General features: G+C 51.9%; 1 protein-coding gene across 1 annotated transcript in view; it reads left to right on the top strand.

Annotated features, from left to right (window-relative positions):
- Eefsec (eukaryotic elongation factor, selenocysteine-tRNA specific) overlaps positions 1-17,965 on the top strand; it is a 210,933-nt gene extending 192,968 nt beyond the window's left edge. Inside the window, exon 8 of the mRNA XM_038320802.2 lies at positions 17,450-17,965. Within this exon, the coding sequence (XP_038176730.2) occupies positions 17,450-17,640 (191 nt within the window). The 3' untranslated portion in view covers positions 17,641-17,965. The remainder of the gene's footprint in view (positions 1-17,449) is intronic.
- The last annotated feature ends 1,021 nt before the right edge of the window (positions 17,966-18,986 follow it).

Genomic DNA, 18,986 nt, shown 5'->3' on the forward strand with positions numbered 1-18,986 from the left:
ATTTTAACATAAACCAGCACAGTGGACAGAAACCAGCTGCTGGTCAGCCTCCCCACAGGGTCCCGCCATCCACATTGGTAGTACTGGGGCATCTTGGGGTTGCTGTCATGACTCTGGGGCTGCAGGAAAAGGCAATCTGAGGGTTCTTTTCTGACAGCAGTTGGAGGCCTAGAATCCAGGGCCTATTCAGTAGAACTTACACAAACCAAACAAAACCCAGGATTCAGGAAGTCACAGGATGTGCTGCAGAACTTCCCTCAAAAGCCCTTCCCGGGATGACATTAGCCCACTACTCTCCCCCAAAGTTCCCCATCACAGCACACTGCCAAGCTCTTCTGTCTAAATTTCCTACGACTTCTAGGGACTGTCTCCCCTCCACAGCCCTACCTCAGGATTGGCATGTTACAGGTTCCTGGTTACTCTGGGTTGGTCAACAAAGTGGTAGCCTCAGGCCAGTTTGTGTGGTGTAGGGAGCAGAGTGCGGTGACTGTGCTTATGCAGTTGGTATGTAAGCAGAGCATACAGCCTGGCTGAACATCCATGCTGTAGGTACCAGGTACCTGAGCTGGACCAGCATTCCGGCTTCCTGTCTGGGTAGGGACAACCCAAGAGCAGTCAGTCACTTGTGTCTCCTTTTATCACTATTTGATTTCCTAAAATAAAATTATAGGAATAATTAAACTTGTTCTTAACTGAAAAACATATGCCAGACAGTACAGAGTTAGATGGTTTTGTTGCCAGCAAATCAGAAAGATGGAAGTTTAAATCTCTCCCACAGCCTCCTATTTGCTTTTAAGAGAGGGAACTTGATGTGGTGGTCCCTGCCTGTAATCCTAGCATCAGAGGGCAGAGCCAGAATTCCCAGGCCAACCAGAGCTACATGGGCAAATCCTGGTTTGGGGTGGGGGAGGTAGCCGTTGGTTTGGTTTGGAGGGTTTTTTTTTTTTTTTTTTTTTTTTTTTTTTTTTTATTGTTTTGTTGTTGTTGTTAGTTCAGCCCTCCCTGGAGGTGGCTGTCACTCCTTTCAGCTAGCCTTGTGCCCCAGTGGGTTTTGTGCTTTGCCTATTTGATGACTCAGTCAGTGCACAAGCTAAGCATCCCTTATCCAAACACTTAAGACCAAAAGTGTTAAATCAACCATTTTTGGATTTTTATAGTATTTAGAGACATCACTAGCTGAGCATCCCTAACACAGAATTGAAAATGCCTAAAATGTGAGACTTTCTGAGCACCACATAAGCACTCGAAGAATTTCTGAGTTTAGCACCTTCTGAGTTTTCTCTGTTGTTTTGGGTTTCATGGACATGACTTCAGGTTGCTTCTGCAACCTAACTGCAAATGTCTCATGATCTGAATAACTAACTCAACTTATACACCTGTCCGAGGTTGCCAGGACATTCATTCTTTCACTCCACAGACAGGTGAGCAGCTCAGGTAGGTGCTGACAGCAGAGCTGTCCCCAGTACCATGGATGACAGAGGCCTGCACTTCAGCCAGTTTGCATCCCTGCCATCCCCAGCACTGTGCTCTCTGGCCATTTCTTGCCAGTTCCACAGATGCAGGAGGTGGTTTTCAGAGCTGCTGTGCTCACCTTGTTTTGTTTCTCAGAGGCTTGGGGTTTGCCTTCTGTAAGCAGAGCAGGCTGGGATTTTCTGGTAGACTTGTGTCATAGGAGTGACAGGAAGCCTGGGCATTTGGTTAGAAATTGGGCTCTTGTGTGTGCCACCTGGTTTCCTGCTAACTTTGACTTCCTGTCAGTGACTGAGAATCGAACAACCTTGGCTTTGTGGAAGTCGACCCTTTGCTGAACCCTCAGACAGTGTCTTTGGGAAGGGCCACACAAGCAAAAGTGCTTTGGTCGCAGTCGGTGGGAAGGGAGAAGTGATGGTTCTAGAGGTGAAAGATCAGATCGGGTGGCGTGACTTCTTCCAAGGCAGGGAGGCCTGTTCAAGAAATGAACCCAGCCCTGGCGTGGGCCAGGGTTCCTCAGGAGCAGCTGTGCAAAGGCCCCCAGATGATACTCAAGGTACAGGCAATAGGAAGCAGAGGAAGGAAATGGGTGCAGTGAGGAAGAGTGGATAAGCAGGTAATGATGTTGTGGAAAACAGAGGAGGCGTGGGCCTGGAAACCAGGAGAGAGCTCAACATATTTGTCTATGTGAAGCCACTTTCTCAGTGGCTTTAAGTAAGGCCCTGGGCTGTGGGTCTCTTTAAAACTAGAGTCAAATCAGCCACCTCCTATTACTCTGAACAATAAACCTGTGGTCTCTTCCTGCCAAAAGCCCTCCGAGACCCTGAAAGAGTCGTCTATGGCTACCCTCAGACCCTTGGACCTCCTGGACAAAGCTGGGCACAGAGGTGGGGAGTGAAGGTGAGGAGGAGCAGGAAAAGCACAGAGCAGAGGACTCCAGGCACTGGGCTTCTTTAGCCATGTCTCGTGCGTCCCACCTGTGTGTGCCGTCCTCTGACAAGAGGGAGGTGAGGGAGAGGCCAGCTTCCTGACGGGCCAGTTGTGAGACATTCATAAAACTTTTATTGGACTTGCCACCCTTCCAGATAAATATTTTTCAATTTTATGAGCTCGTTTTAGGACCTAGGCTTAATCCTGGCTTTGTAGCTGCCTTAAAAAAATTAAATATTGTTTTGGCAAAAGGAGCCCCTCCCCCATGCCGCCAAAGGCAGCTCATAAATCCCAGTGTTCAACTCTTGCCCTTGCCCCTCCTCACCCAGCTCTCTTCCCTCCCACACCCTTGTCCTAGAACAAGATGGGATCCAGTGCATGGCCACGAAAGGAAGTTCGGAGGAGTCTGCTTTGGAGGCCCATGGCAGCTGCCCTGAGGTTCCCCGTGGGGTTCACACAGGCACTGCTGTCCCATGTGGCCCAGGTTCTCAGTGAAGCCTCTTTTTGCATTCTTGCCTCTGTTTGCTGTCTTGAGGACTGTCCTCCCAAGCCACCAAGCCAAGAGTGCTTCCAGCTTACTGTTCTGCCTCTTCCCTTATGACTCTTGTGCTGCCAGAAACTTTCTGTTCTATGTCCTTATCAGGCCTGAGTCTGTCCTTCTTGGAAATGTGACACACTTGCCCATGCATGGCCCCAGATCTGAACCCCTATCAGCACCCAGCAGGCACAGGTGGCAAGTGCAGAGTGGGTGGCTCTGGTGGCTCTGGTGGAGTAGTGAGTTGACACAGACCTCATCTTATGTGACCCTGCCCTGAACACCATCGTGTTAACTCACACCTTCTTCACAGCCCTGTATGAGGAGGAGACTGAGGCTGGGGCCTAACATCCCACAGGAAGCTGCACAGTGAGTAGACCCTGGGCCAGAGTCTGGCTCCCCATGGTGAACACGGAGCCTGTGCTCTAGCTGCTTCGTGGATGCCTAACTCTCAGGGACAGTGGCCTGTTGAAGTTCGGAGGTGATTTGGATGTTGAGACTCAGGGAAACAGAGTGACCCAGAGTGGAAGGGGGTAGAGAGATGTGAACAAACTGGGGAGCATTTAGACTCCATCACAGTGCCTGTGATGTTGCCAAGTCCTTTAGACCTCGCAGTCTCGTGACACAGGCCCTGCTCTCATCCCAGGCCTGTCCCCTAGCACTTGCACACACATGAACACATGAATGCAGCGGAGGATGGGGAGGGTTTGTGTCCAAGGATAAAGAACATGGCTTAAGCTTTCTCATTCAGCTGCTGTTTCCTGAGCATCTGCTGGCCAAGTGCCTGAAGATTTCCTCACTGCCACCTCCCTATGCCTGCCAGTGTTTGGGCATTGCCCCATATCACAAAGGAAATACCTATGGGTCAGTGGCAGAAGGGGTAGCCAAGGCACCTGCTTGACTGGGAAGAGCAGTGTGTCCTACTCAGCCTTTGGGCTTGCTCTCTGACCTGCTGTTCCTGCCCCTGCCTAGTCCTTCTCCTGCTATAAGGCCCCAGATGGCTACTGTAACTGGCAGTCTGGATGTCTGTTGACTCCAGATATATCACTAAACTGTCTCAAGGCAAGCTGTCCCTGTGACAGCCCCTGTAGCTCTGTAGGTAACTGACCTAGCCACCAGACAGGCAGGTAGCATAGGGAAGTTGCTTTCCTAGGGGGTCACTAGAGAAAGTAGGGACCAGATATTACCCTGGGAACACAGGCTCACAATTTTCCATGTACCCAGGGGCCAAAGTTGGCCTGTGACAGACAGATCTGCCTGTATCTATAGGATACAGGGAACCTAGCCATGTGAGCTAGCTCCACAAGCACAGGCCTAGCAAGTCTGGTCCACAGCAGTTTCTTACACACGGTCACTTTGAGAACATCTGAGCCCCATTCCCACATCCCAGGCAACTTGGACAATATAGACCTCCCACAGCCAACCATGGTCCTTGAGGTCACACAGACCCCTGCTATTTACCACACACACACACACACACACACACACACACACACACACACTACACACACACACACACACACGGGCAGAGACAGCACCAAATAGTCCTGAACGGACTAGTGCTGTGGAGGAGTAGACACCCGTGTCCCTAATAGGCTGCATGTGCTGCCTGTGGCATCCCAGACCCCTCAGCTCTCAGACCCAGAATATCACAGTGGCCCATTTATGTCACTGGATGCGCTCTCTTAGACAAAAGGCTAAGTTTCCTCACAGTAGCACACAATGCCCCGTGAAATGAATTGATCTGAAGAAGGCTTTCTTGAAGAATGGAGGGAACTACAAAGTGTATAGCACAGTGCTGCTGCACAGTAAGTGTACTGAGCCACGGGTGTGATGGAGGAGGAGGAGGCCCTAGCTTTCCCCAGTAAAAGGTGTTGCCAGCCACACCTTGACAGCTTGCGCTGCAAACGTAATTTAGGGTCAGAGATTTCTACCTGGAGAAGGTTCTCTTAAGAAGCAGGGTGCTCTGGCTACGATCGGCATGTTCCCTCCTTGGTCACCAGAGCTCACTTCTTCCTTGCATCTGTGGGCAACTGTCTTGGAACCCTGGTGTCAGCTGAGGGACAAGTGCATCCAGGGTGCATGCATTACCAGCTCGTGCAAGCTCAACTCACCATTGCCCATACAGACTGCCTTGTCACAGAGCCATAAGGGCCACCAGCCCCTCAAAGAAGTTCTTCTGGACCCCTGCTTTCCCACCAGTGCTGGAGCTGACTGTGGGCCATGGAAGTCATGAGGAGTAGTACAGGCCATAGGACTCCTGGGTGGTTTGGTTCTCCCAGAAGAAAGGCTTACAGCCCTATGAGCTCACACTCCTTCCCAGTGTGGGCAGTTTACTTTAGATATATCCCTCTTCTGGCTGTTCTTATGAATCTGATTTCTCCTTTAAAATAAAAGCAGAACTCCTCAGAGGGAGCAAAAACTGTAGTGCAGGTTAAACTGCCTGGTGCAGCTGTCCCTACTAAGGACAGCCTTTGCTGAGACAAGCTCTAGTTTCTCCTCAGTTCACTCAATGGCAGAGGTTGGGGAATGGAGCCACAGATAGTCTGTATCACTTGGGTTTTAGCACTGGCCAAAAGTCCTCAATAGACTAGCCACTGCCTGCCATGGTACCCTTCTCTTCAGTTACAGATGGGTCTGGAGAAGAAGCATGCCTCAGAACAGCTGCCCTGAGCACTGGGGACAGCCTTAGCGCTCTCTTACACCACACTGTCACATGTGTAAATATGTTCCAGTCACAGGAAGACTGGGAGGGGTTTTGTTTCGTTAGACACAGTGATTTCATGGATGCACCCTAACTGAACAACATAGTGGTTTTTTGTTTATTTGTTTGTTTTTGTTTTGTTGTACTGTTTGGGGGCCTGCTACCCAGCTCTCAAATTGATACACAGAGACTTATTCTTACTTATGAATGCCTGACCTTAGCTTGGCTTGTTTCTTGCCAGCTTTTCTAACTTAAATTATCCTGTTTCTCTTTAACTACATTTTGCCTCTGGACATTTTACCTTTCCTTAGTCTATATATTATATCTTTCCTTCTTACTCAGTGACCAGCTGTGTGGCTGGGTGGCTGGCCCCTGACATCCCCCTCTCCTTTCCTCGCTCCTCGCTCTCGCTCTCTTCCCCATAACTCTTCTCCTATTTATTCTTTCTGCATGCCAGCCCCCTTTTCCTTCTCCTCCCTAGCTATTGGTCATTCAGCTCTCTATTAGACCAACCAAGTGCTTTAGACAGGCAAAATAACACAGCTTTATAGAGTTAAAAAATGCAACATAAAAAATGCAATACATCTTTGCATCATTAAACAAATGTTCCATAACATTAACGGATGTAACACATCTTAAACTAATATTCCACAACAGAACAGGGGTGTTGCATTAATCCCCAAACCCACCTCCTGCTGTCTTCATGATGTGGCCTGTAGTGGGTCTGTGTCCACTTCCTACAAGAGCAGTAAGCAGATCTCCAGTACCAGGTTGCTCTTCAGAGCCCACCAGGAGGTAGCCAGTACTCTACTAGCAGAGCCACGGGGCACCAGCACAGGACACATAAGGTCCCTGCCACAGGCCTGGACCGTGAGAACATGCATATGTTTATTGAGGGCAGGTTGTGAAGGTGCTGGGCAGTATCCTCAGATGTAGCATCTAGTAGGCTGCAGTGGGCCCTGACAGGGCTGTCAGAGCAGAGAGAGGAGTCTGTGGTGTTTCTGTGTGCCTTGTGTCTACCCCGCATCCCTCAGTGCCTCGGTCCTCATAATCAGATCACACAGTGGAGAGCCACTGTGACGCTAAGCAAGGAGCACTAGTAAGCATTGGTTACCTGGGTTTAGCCCCAAGGCCAGGAAATCTGGTGTGAGAGGTCACTAGCTCCAAATGCCTCTTTCTTTGTATGTATCCCCAGCACGTGGTAGCATATGGCCTTCTAAAAATGTAGCCAGACTTTCTCCTCAGGTATAATCCATACTGTTCTGACAACCCAAGGTCATGGTGAAGACAGTATTCTTTGGGGTTTGGAGCATTATTGGCTGAACGGGGCCATTCTGTCCACAGCAGACCTAGATGAGTCGCTCTGGGCTAGGTGGCATGTGTATAGCATATGGGAAGGTAGAGGCAGTGCTGGGGACACTTAATCTGAGGAGCCTGTGCCTGTGGTTCTTCTCCTAACCACTATGTTCTGGGAAATGGAGGGACCTCGAGCCTGACCACTAGAACAGGGACTACAACAGGGGTGGCCCATCTTGTCAGCACAGGAAGCCTTGTCCCATGACAGAAGCCACCCCCACCCCACTTCCTTTCTGTGTGATGTCAGGCATGTGCCCAGGCCACGGTGCTCTTCTGTCTAACCCTTACCCCAGTCACCAGTCACCAGCCTTGATTCCCACAGGTGGTGGAGGAAACTGGAGGCAAGGCCTGGCACACAGGAGATACCCAGGGCTGCCCTGATCCGCTCTCTGTGCACTGCATGATAACGGATGTGTGGTTGGAGAAGGAAGTGATAGACCCACCTCCTTCCAAAGTGTGCTGGCTCCTGTCCCTGATTCCTCTAACCCCTCCGGTATTTATCCAACAGCCCTAAGCACTTGGCACCTGTAGGGAAGGCTTCTGCATGGCCTTTGGAAGCAGAGATTTCTGTCCCTCTCCCAAGACCCGGCCAGCACAGCACTCTTCCCCTGAGCCTTTGTACCTGTGAGTGGTAGGGCCTGGTATTCCACAGCAGGCCGCTGAGCCTGGGCATGATCCCGTGTCCCCTCAAAAATAGATGCCTTCTCATAGCACCCGCTGGACCAGGCTGGATCCAGATCTGGACAATGGCTATTCTTTTGGTGCCATGCTAGACAGGAACCCTTGCACTTATAATGCCACAGCATACCACCAGGATTCGGGTCCCCAGTGAGGGGCCCAAACCAGAGGCCTGCCTGAGGTCCCCATATATATGAAAAACTCCACTAGCCACAACCAACCACAGCTTGGAGCCATACAGGGATGAATCTCAGCCTGGGTCAGAGCACAGTGAGTATTTTAGAAAATGTGAAACCAGTAGACAAGAGCCACTTTCGACCACCAGCCACTGTGCTGCATGGTGATGTCAGAGGCCGGGCAGGCAGCAGTCAGTAGTGATGAAGAGATAGCTGCTGTGAAGGTGGGAGAGCTGGGCCAGAGGGGCCTGTTGGGGAAGAGGAACCAAGACCTGGTCACTGAGAGGTACTGCTCCCCAGACCCTGCTTTGGGCACAAGGACCCATTCAGTCTCAGCATGAGGAAACCTAGCCTTGGCAGATACACCAGGAAGGCAGGCTGGAGTGCCAATGTTTCAATGGGGCATGCCCCTTTGAGCTACAGTCCAGGCCTGAGATCCTCCCTAGGACCCACACATAATTCAGCCAGTCAGCTCATATGCAGAGCATCAGCTATGTGTTTGGACACCCTGGGCTGAAGACCAGGGACGGAGAGGGAAAAACCGTCAGAATTTACAGTTTCAGGAGCGTGGACGGGGGCTGTGCTGCTGCCATGCCACCCCTGCCCTTCGCCTGCCAGCCACAGAGGACAGTGGTACCAGTCACCTGTGCTTGCTTTGCCCTCTTCTCTGGCAGCAGAGCTGATACAGTAATCAGGATGCCACATATGGGCCCTGGAAATGACTGCTCCTGAGCCTTTGTTCACTCCCATTATTCTCAGTGGCTTTTTTCCCCAAGTCATAAAAATGATGCTTTTAATATGTGGGGTTTTTTTTTTAAGAAAAAGCAATGTGAAGGCAATATGAAGATGACTTTTATTGTCAATAGCTCTACCTTTTAAACCAGTTATCTTAGTTTCTGCTCTAGGTATTTTAATTGAAGATTAACTTATGTTAAAGAGTGTACATGTGGAGGGTGAGAGCATTAAAATTCTGCCCCCTGAGTAGTGGGGGGAAATACTTCGTGGGAAGTCACCAGGAACCTGCCCCCCACTCTTCAGCTTCAGGACCGCCCTGCCACAGTCTGTCTCACGCTCCATGGAGTGTCACAGACCAGTACTGCCCCAAGCACAAAGGAGGGAAGATGGAAGGAGCTGTGCAGATTGGTTGAAGGCGTGGATCTAAACGAGGACATTCTCGCTGTGCCCCTGGGCAAGTTACTGAATGTCTCTGTCCCTCAGTTTCCTGGCATATGAGTGGCCTGGAGGTGCTGCAGTTGAGATGTGGCTGTCCATGAAGCATAGTCGTCATGCAGTGAGCATTTCGCTGACTGGCCCAGAGTTAAGTTTTTTGTGGCCAGGCTGGCCTCCCAGAGATGCTCTTCCTTTAGGATCCCTCTATATACCATGTAGCTACTTTGAAGACTGTTTTGTCCACAGAGAACACCCAGCAGCCCACAGGTCTAACCAACTAACATTTCCCCGTGGTGACCCAAAATGCAGAAGTTTCTGAAGAGATGTCATGGAGCCTGGCCCTTCCTGGTGACAGTTCCCGGAGAACAGTAAAGGGCCTGGCCTGCCTTGAACAACAGGCTGAAGTGGGTACTTTGTAAGCACAGCTGTAGATGTAAGTCCTGCTTCTGAACCGCAGTTGAGAGCCTCACCTGCCTGGGCAGTGACTCACCTGTAGAGCACCTTTGTGGCACTGGCTAGGTGAGGGAGCTTGTAAGGGGATGCTGGCAATGGCAGTGATAGAAGTGACCAGAGACTGGCTTCTGTCAGTTCACTGAAGAACAGGAGGGAGAGGGTGCTGAGCCATCAGCTCACTCCCTTACAACCCTGCAGGGGCGGTTCTCATTACCTACCCACCCACCCCACCTCAGCTTTGTCATGGTACTGCCCCCACTCCTCATGCACCTCAGCTCTGTCCTCACTGCCCTCTCACCTCTCTCACCCGGCACCATGGCCCATTTTCTAAAAGCTGTGGGCACTTTCCTGGCAAACCTGATTGAGCCCAGGGGAGGAAACATAGACCCAGGACGTCCTTCTTATCCTTGTCCCAAAGGGCTCTGAGTCCAGGTGGAGGTGGCCAGCAGGGGTGGAAGAGGTCTCGTTTTCCAGGACTCCTCCACATCCTGCTTGGCTGTGATCAGAAGACATGCTCATCGCCCCTCGGCCTATGTGGGCCATGAGAGGGCCACTAAGACCCCAACAGACTAGCAAGAAGCTCTGACTCCTATAAAGGGAGTCACCCCAGGAACAGAACCATACTCAGGGACCCTTCTGCTGGGGCCAGGCAAGCTGAAGGGACTAGGGTGGCCCTTGCTGGAGTCTCTGAGGAAGGGTTGGTGCCTTGATTCCAGGAGGAAGACCATCAGGGTACAACCACCTCTTATTGAAAGTCTAGGCAGGAGATACCAAGGCAGTTGCTATACCCCACTGAAGGAGCCCAGCAGGGACTGAAACAGGGGGCTGAGGCATGCTAAGAGGTCTGTAGGAGGCAGGCCACTTGGGTACCTAGGAAATACAGGCCTCGTCTGAACACATGTGAGGATCTAAAGATTTCTTCAGGGAAGGCTGAACTGGGAGGAGTGGTCAAGATTTGTTCTAAAAGGATTTTTGACAGCATGGAGGTGAGTGAGCTGAGAGATGCTTCCTGCAGTGCTGGGAAGTCCACACATGGGCTGTGCTGTGGCCCTGATCAGCAGGACCCACCCTGAAGAGGCCCTGCGACCTCTAAGGAGCGAGCATACGTTAACCCTGAGTGGGCACGGGTGTGGGTAGGATTGCCAGAAAGTCCAAGATTCCGTGCTGCATGTGTAAAATGACAGCCTGCCAGGGCAGTGGCCGGGGGCCTAACTGGGCATGTCCTAGTGCCAACACATGTTTCAAGGAGCTGCAGCCTCCTCGGGGTGGTAAACTCATAGGATCGGGTAGTAGGAAGTTGGCCTCAGATGGTTAACAGCTCATCTGTGGCCAGCTTTCCCTCCAAGCTGAATAAGAACCTAGGACAGCAAATGTCTCTACTAGGCTCTCCTCCCGAATGGCTGAGCCTCCTTCTGAGTCTCAAGACCAAGTCAGTTGCTGTCTGGATCAGACTGATTTGGGGTTTGTCTTTTTAAAAAAAAGCTTCTACACACTGAACTGTTTTTCCCCCTACACACCCCAATCTCCAAAGCTCGGCTTCATTGTTACTTCAGTTAACTTGGTGCGGGAATATCTCTGCAAAGGGCCCTTTTTTGTTTTTGAAGAATTCATTGTTGCTGCTAAGAAGCTTAATATAAATTAAAGAAGGAATTAGGCAACAGTAAGACATCAAAATGGGCATGCAGGGCCCATTGCCTCCGTTTCCTCCCAATCAAAGGACTATATGAGCCATCAAGTGTGCTCAAGAGCCTAGAAAGTAACTTGGCTTTGTGGCTACACGGGCCTGTCTGCCGCCCCCTCCCCTAATTCCTTTTGTTACTGGGACAGCAGAATACAGTTCTGATTTTTTTTAATTAATCACCTTATCTCTTTAAAGCAAATTGCATCTTTGTTTACATACATGACCATTGCAAAGAAGGAAAGAGGGAAACCAGGGAGCTGGTACCCACAGCTAGCGAGGACAGGCCTGTGAGGTAATGAGCATGGGGCCACACCTGCCAACACTGGGCAGGAGGACCCAGTCACGCTCCACAGAAGTTCAGAGGGAACCCAGAAGGCACTAGCTTTCTCTCAAAAACTCTACAAGATCTGTTCCCCTGGCTTGTCCCTGGCCAGGTGAGGAAGCAGATAACAGGCCAACCATGACAAGTGGGAGTCCCACATTCAGACCCCAGCTCTATCACACAGCTAGAGGATAAACACCTTGGTTCACCTCATCTGGACCCCCTACAAGTAGGGTACGAACAAAGCCTCCTAGAAATTAGATGTGACTGCCAGGCCTGCATTAAAGCCTCTTCCACCTTATTACCAACTCATCCATTCCTGTCATGCCAGCCTGAACCTCACAGCCAGAGCCCCACTCCACCCAAGCTGGCGTCTACCTTTGCCAGCAGCACCAGCAGGCCCCTGTGCAGAGCGGGTCACCTCCACTCAGAGTTGCACATGGCTCTACATCCTGTCCAGCTCAAGCCTATTGAACTCGAACTCTGTGCAGTCAGCTGCCAGCAGTCCTTACTAGGTTGCCGCCCCAGGAGAACTCCTACCCACATTCTCTCCATGTCCTGCTTCTGTAGCCTCCTCATGGCTGCTCTGGCTTCAGTGAATCCCTGAGGGGCCTACTGACCCCAAGATGCTCTCAAGAGCTCCATTCCCACTGGGGGGTGCCAGCTGCCCACCAACGTGAAGGCCCCTCTTCTAGTCTGGCCCCTGACATGAAAGCGACGCCAGCAATTGGAGGCAATTTGCTGGCCTTTGATGGACACTGCCGGGCGGCACCCGCGCTGGGCTTGAAAAACTTCACTTCCCACATTCTTCCCTGATTGCCCAGCAGAGCCAAGACCCAGCAGCCTGCAGCCCATTGTGCCTTTGTGTGGGGCTGGCGCACAGTGAGAAAGGCCAGCCAGGCCCTGGGAGAGGTCCCCATGGGAAGCCACGAGCAGTGGTGTCACATAGGGTCACTGCCACCCCCACTACATCCTGGGGTCTGGGCTCAAAAGAGAAAAGAGCAGTCTCCAGGACTCGTGGTGTCTAGGGAGAGAATAGGCCTCCTGAACAGGGGGCATCATGGGCTACCTCAGCCCCAGCACATCCCCTACCAGGAGAAGTCTGGTGCTGGCACATGAGAGAGGACCAAAGTCCAACCTGATGCCTGAGCCAGACTGCTCTTTGGACCGCTTGAGGGACAGGCATCTTTTCCCCAGGCCTTATCACTGCCCTGTTCATTTGGGTGGGATGCATACAGGTGTGTGTAACGTGGAGGAGCTGGCATATAGATATATGTAATAGAGATGAGTGCGGGTGGATGTGAGTGGTGTGTGTGTGTGTGTGTGTGCATGTGTGGGGCATGCAGGAATATATACAGGGCCATGGACCGTGGATATGAATAGTATAAGTGAGTACTAATAGTTGTATATGATATATAGTGTATATGGGAGAGTGGATACATGTGACATATGAGAGGGCATCCTAAGGGGTGTGGGTCATGGAGCACAGCATACAGAGGCTTGAGTATGATGGTGTTGGGTGCTGCACACAGCATGGGATGCCTCCACCACATTCGTGTTCCCAGGAGACCTAGAGGACTCCATGCCCTGCAGTGGAAAGATCAGCACCGTTCACCAGCCTCTGAGAAGTAGGCACTATACAACCACAGTAAAACCAAGTGCTCGGTGAGGCTCCTAGGAGAAACTCCTTTTAGCTCAGGACAGTAGGGACATGCTCCAAGGAGCAGTAGCAGCCTGAATTCAGCAGATGGAAAGGAACTCAGCTTCCAGAAGTGGATGATCAGGACCCCTTGCCTGGTTTCCTGTGACTGATGTGCAGAGTGGGACGGGAGCATCAGAGAGTGGAGAGACAGAGGAGGCAGGCATGGGCCCTGAGTGTGACCGGGTTCCAGTGTCATGTAGGCCTTAGAGGATTCTCTCTGGTGACAAGGAAGTAGAGCAGGAGGCAGCAGGAATGACCAGTGGGGCTGAAGAACCAGGAGGGCCAGTCCCTGAGCCTGCCCCTTGAGATTTCTGCTCTAGCTTAAAGCAACTGTGTCAGACACTTTGACCTTAGGGCCCATAAAGGAGTTCTACCCATGTGCAGCCTCACCCTTCCCAGGCACAACCAGAGCATGCTAGAAGCAAGGCCACTGGTCTCAAAGTGCCAGCCTGCTTCCTGATCACAACTGCCCTGAGCCCCACCACCAGGCTGTGGGGACCCACCTGGACTTCCTTCCCCTTCCCCTGCTTGCCCCTGTGCAAGCATTGCTACATATTGTCCCTTGTCTGGGTTCTGGAGTGGGCACACTGTGTGTGGCCTTTATAGATGGCCTCTGTGCCTAACCCAGGGTTACCCAAAGCCCTTGGGCAGTTCAGAAAAGTAGGAGAAAGGCACTGCTTGTCACCCGTGTGGTCCCGGGAGCTGGTCATAGAGCCTTCTGGTCTTTTCTCTGTAGCTCAGTTGGCAGGGTTCTTCTGAAAGTTCTGCCTGCTGCATTGTTTGAACTAAGTTTAGAATACATCTTTTGTGTAGAGGTCAGAGGTCAACTTTGTGTCTTCCTCTGTTACTTCCCAAATTTAGTTGAAACAAAGTCTCACTGAACCTGGAGTTCACAAAACTCAACTAAACATTCTGCTGGCCAGCAAGCCCAGGGACCCCCGTCTTCCCCTTCTGAACGCTAAGATTATAGGTGTACACCACTTTGCCCAGTTTCGTACCTGGCTGTTGGAGATCTGAACTCAGGTCCTCGGGCTTGCAAGTACACTACTGAATAAGCCGTCTCTGTGTCCTTGCCCCTAGCATGAATCTGCTTTTAAATGTTCATTGAGTCTTTCTTAGTCTTACAGACCATCACTTTACTACAGCAAGGGGATTTGTCTCATCACCCCTTGGTCTCAGAGCCCCTCTAACTGATGTTAGACATAAGGTTCTTTAATGCTCAAACACAGATGGGGTCAGACCACCAGAAGCAACACTGCCCACCACCCACCGTGGGACCTTGGGCAAGTGTGAAGCTCTTTGGCACCTCAGTGCCCCCAGCCCTGATCAGTGAGAGCTGGGTACCTCTGCATGGAGGCACCTCTACATATCTGGGCCCACATGGCACACACTTGTCTGCTTTGCATTCCTGGAAGCAGACTTCTTGGTTGACATTGGCTGTGCAGGAACTATCTTACAGGCTTCTAGATGCTTGCTATTTGGGTTCTTGGTCTAGGTCCTCCAGCCCTGTAGGGTCTCACTAGCACTGACAACTGGGAGCCAGAGTTCCCAGTGCAGATCACATGGTAAAGACAGAAACTTCACTGTGGTAGAACTGGTCAGGGAAAGACAACAGATTCTAAAACACGGAGGTAATAGAATCTACCAGATGAGACGGAGACGAGGTTATAGGAAAGAACTAGAGCAGGTGAGGGCTAGAGAGGCTGGGTACAGTGGCCAGGTCGCCAGTAGGCCTGAGAGGTGACAGCTATCTGAATAGATGCTCTTAGAACCCCAGGGAGTGCATCATCTAGCTGAGGGGCTAACAAAGCCAGAAGTGTACAGAGGTGGATATGCAGATATGCGGTACAGGGAAGTGGGTGCTTGCCATTTGCCTAGGCACAAAGGAAGAGCCAGGAGAATGGGGTAGCAGGGTGGGAAATTGTCCTGCCTGATGGCACGCTGGCTATAGATACAGGGGCCATAACTGCCTGCTGACTCCCTGACCCAATCAGCACCTTTTTTTCCCCACAGAAGCAAGCACATACTTCATAGACTTGACCATAACACATATTCCTTCTGTCTATATAGCCTGCTAGCAATCTCTGTGGTGGGCCCTGTCACCTGGCCATGAGTCCAGCAGTCTTTTTCAAATAGCCCTGCATTAGACACATCAAAGCTGCCACCATCGCCCTCCCAGGGACATGGGGACATTTCCTTAAGTTTCTCCTACTATCTAAGGCTGTCTGCTTCCAAACCTGTTGACTGTCGGTCTTCTCAAGCTAGAATCTCTCCAGGGGAGCTGGCTTAGACTGTGTGCCTACTCCCGGCTGTCCACTGATCCTACAGTGCCAAGTATCTTTAAAAAGGAAGCCCTGGGCAGTTGAGAGACATTTGCAGCCTGAGCTGGGTCACCTGCCTGTGGTGGGTACAGCTCCAACTCCTCAGCACATGCTACCTGGCCAAAGGAAACGGGGGGAGGGGGGGCGCTAAAGAAACGGTGTGATATCAGCCATATGCCCCAGGAGCTGTTGGTACAGGTTTCTTGGTAGATCCTTGGTGTTGTTCCCAGACCCCTGTGATGGCTGAGGTGACCCAGCTGCTAAATGGCCACAGTATTGCTTGTGCCAGACTCCTCTTCCTTCCCTGCCTGCTCTGTGCCGATGCAGTATGCACTGTGTGTAACCAGAGCTATCGCAGATGAGATGGGCCGCTGATTGGGCCACACCTGTCTCCCCAGCATGGCACAGACGCTCTGGAGCCCTGCACCTCTTCAGCGATCAGACCTCCTGGCACCATAGAGAGACAGGCCTGTACCATTTGTCAGGGTCTGGTGCCAGCAGGAGGAAGGCCCAACTCTGATTCAAGAACTCAGATACCTGCAGGCCTGGCACCAGCCCAGGGCCCTCTTCTTGCTCCAGGGCCTAGGCACCGTCTGGGAGGAAGCAAAGCCACAGATGCAGGGCTAAAGACCAGGCAGCTGCAGGAGGGCACCTTCTACTGGGTGCACTGTGGCAGGGGACCATGAGCATCTTGGTTCCAGGGTCCTATTAGCAGCTTCAAGCCCCTAACTTTTCCAGGGTATCCAGGCTTTGAGGTAGCTCACTGTCTCACTTTCGCCTGTCAGAATGAGTCCAGACCCTTCATACAGTGAGACAAGCTGTCCCTAATGGACTGCAGCTTTCCAGGGATGAGACAAGCTGTCCCTAATGGACTGCAGTTTTCCAGGGATGTGCCACTTTTTAACTTTGCAATGATTAGGGCCCAGTGCAGAGTGCTTAGAGAGGTGGGGTCCCTCTTCAAGGTCATTGTCAGAGCTGGGCAATAGTGGCACAGGCCTTTAATCACAGCACTTGGGAAACAAGGCAGGTGGATCTCTAAGTTCAAGACCAACCTGGTCTAGAGTGAGTTCCAGGACAGCCATGGCCACACAGAGAAACCCTGTCTTGGAAGAAAAAGTCATTGTCAGAGACCCACATGCAGACTCAGGACTGTCAGGAGATTCACCCAGGTGCCAGTAAACACTAGCAGACACTGCCTGAGCCTCTGCCCAGTGTCTCATCCGGAAACCCAAGACAGTTGGTTGTAAGTCTCAACACAAACATGTGGGATACGGAACTCAATCTAAACTTAATGCAGTGTCTGCAGCTGCCGGGTGCTGTCAGGGTGCACCTTCACTGAAAATGGCTAAGCAACGCCTTTTCCTGAAGGGCCATGGGACATCTTCCACTGTTAGAGCAGGAAGGGTGTTCTGGATGAAAAAAGGTCATACTTAGCTCTTGGGGATGGCAAAGAACCCAACCATACTCAGGGTGGGTGATGAGGACGGAGGAGCCAGCTAGAGACACTGTCTCCCAGAGCCTGGGTGAGACCCCCCACAGGAGGTCTGGCCAAGGTGAGCTGATTAAACCTCCCTGCTTACCTCTCTGCTGAGGCTCCCCTCCTCTGAACCCACCCAGAGGCAGAAGGCACAGAACCTCAGCCTGCTACAGGGTCAGACTCCCAGCATAAGGGATAAGAGGGTGTCTCCATGGTGGCCAGAACCTTCAAGTGCCCTGCCTGGCAGGTAGCACAGTGTTCCCAGAGAGCATTAGGACCTTAGGGGCCAGGCAAGAAGTCAGAAAATCAGAGAGTTTTACCCCTAGAGTCACTGGCTATAGTGAATTGGGTGTGGGGAGGAGTCACAAAGGCCCTACCTTGTTGGGTAGAAGGTGATACTGGGTTGGGTAAGGGCATGGTGTGGGGAGACAAGGAGGCAGCTCTGCCTACAGTGAGTCACTTTTATCCCTTCAGGTGGCCTCAGCCCTGAGTCTAAGAAGATCCTGACGCCTACACTCAAGAAGCGGAACCGAGCTGGCCGTGGGGAGACCACTAAGCAAGAGGAGGGCACCGAACGGCCAGAGCCCATGCAGCCTGTGACACTCAGTCTGTCTTTCAAGCGCTATGTCTTTGACACCCAGAAGCGCATGGTACAGACTCCCTAAGTGAACCAGTCCCCCAGGGCCTCCTGCCTCGCTGCAAGCCAGACTACAGTACCAGATCCCCTCCCCCGACGTGCCTCAATCTCCCCAATCCTGCAGGCAGCACCATTTTACTGCCATCCCCACTGATGATGAGCCCCACTGAGAAAACCTGCCATCCCTTCACCCACCCAGGATAACTGCTAGGTCCAGCTAGGAAAGGGCCTTAGCAGAGCCAGCAACCTGGGCCCCACAGGCTTCCCCAGTTAGGGTGTCTGCAGCCACTGTCAGCCCTATCCCAAGTAGCTGGCACCCTGCAACTGGAAATAAACATCCCATATGTGACCTAGCCCACCCATAGTCTGCCTGTCTTCCAGGGTTACCAGGCATCACAGGGTATTGTGTGGCACTGGGTGAGGACCATCCACGTGGCTCCTGGGGTGTTATGGGCATTGAAGAATTGAGGTTCTCTGAGCAGCTGAACCTAGTAAGGCCTCTGGACAGTGACTAGCACCCTAGGGCTCCATGTTGACATTAAAGGTCAACAGACCCTGACCTCCAGTTTGGGGACCAGACTTGCGAGGCTGCTAGGTCAGGGTGGAGCACATGAACCCGCCCATGTTCATCCCAGTCCCAGCACCCTCGGGCTTAACCTGGAGACTGAGATGGGGTGAGAGGGTGGAGCTGACCAGTGAGAGGAGTCAGAGCTTTTCCAGACACCTGTAAGGGTAGCAGATGTCCCAGCGCTTCCCTGTTTGACCTCCAGACAGACGTGAAGGCCTCCCTTTATCCCAGTAATCAGTGCATTATGCTTTAATTTTCAAAAATGGCATTAAAAATATTAACAGGGCCAGGTTGTGATCAAATGACTTGGGTCTGTTAAGCCCCAGAGCTGAGGGCAGAGGAAAAGGACCCAGGCTACAGAACACAGCGTCCCTGAACGCTATGGCCCCTAATCAAATATGCCATCAGCCCGCCAAGCCCCTCATGCATCCAAGAGGCCAGGATGGCAGTGACCGCCCTTCACCATCCTTGGCCAGGCCTCAGGCAGTGCAGTCAGGGCATCCTATAGCTGAAGACACACAGGGACAGGCCCCTAAGGACCAGCTTCCTACAGCTGTAGGACTCCTACCCTGTCAGCCCACTGGCCTGGGTGTGGCCCAAAGGGCAGCAAATGTAGGGTGGTCACTGCCACTACAGTTGTTCCTCTCCCAATGGAACTGAATTCCAGCTCTAAGGAATCCCGCTGCTGCCACCTGTGTGGGCACCTCAGGGATGGCTGCCTTCTGCTTGGTCTGCCTCTCGTGCAGCACTGTGCCCTCATTCAGCTCCACCCAGACTGGAAGACTGCCATGCCTGAAGGACAGAGT

This window comes from Arvicola amphibius, chromosome 2 (genome assembly GCF_903992535.2).
Source record: "Arvicola amphibius chromosome 2, mArvAmp1.2, whole genome shotgun sequence".
Lineage (NCBI taxonomy): Eukaryota > Metazoa > Chordata > Mammalia > Rodentia > Cricetidae > Arvicola > Arvicola amphibius.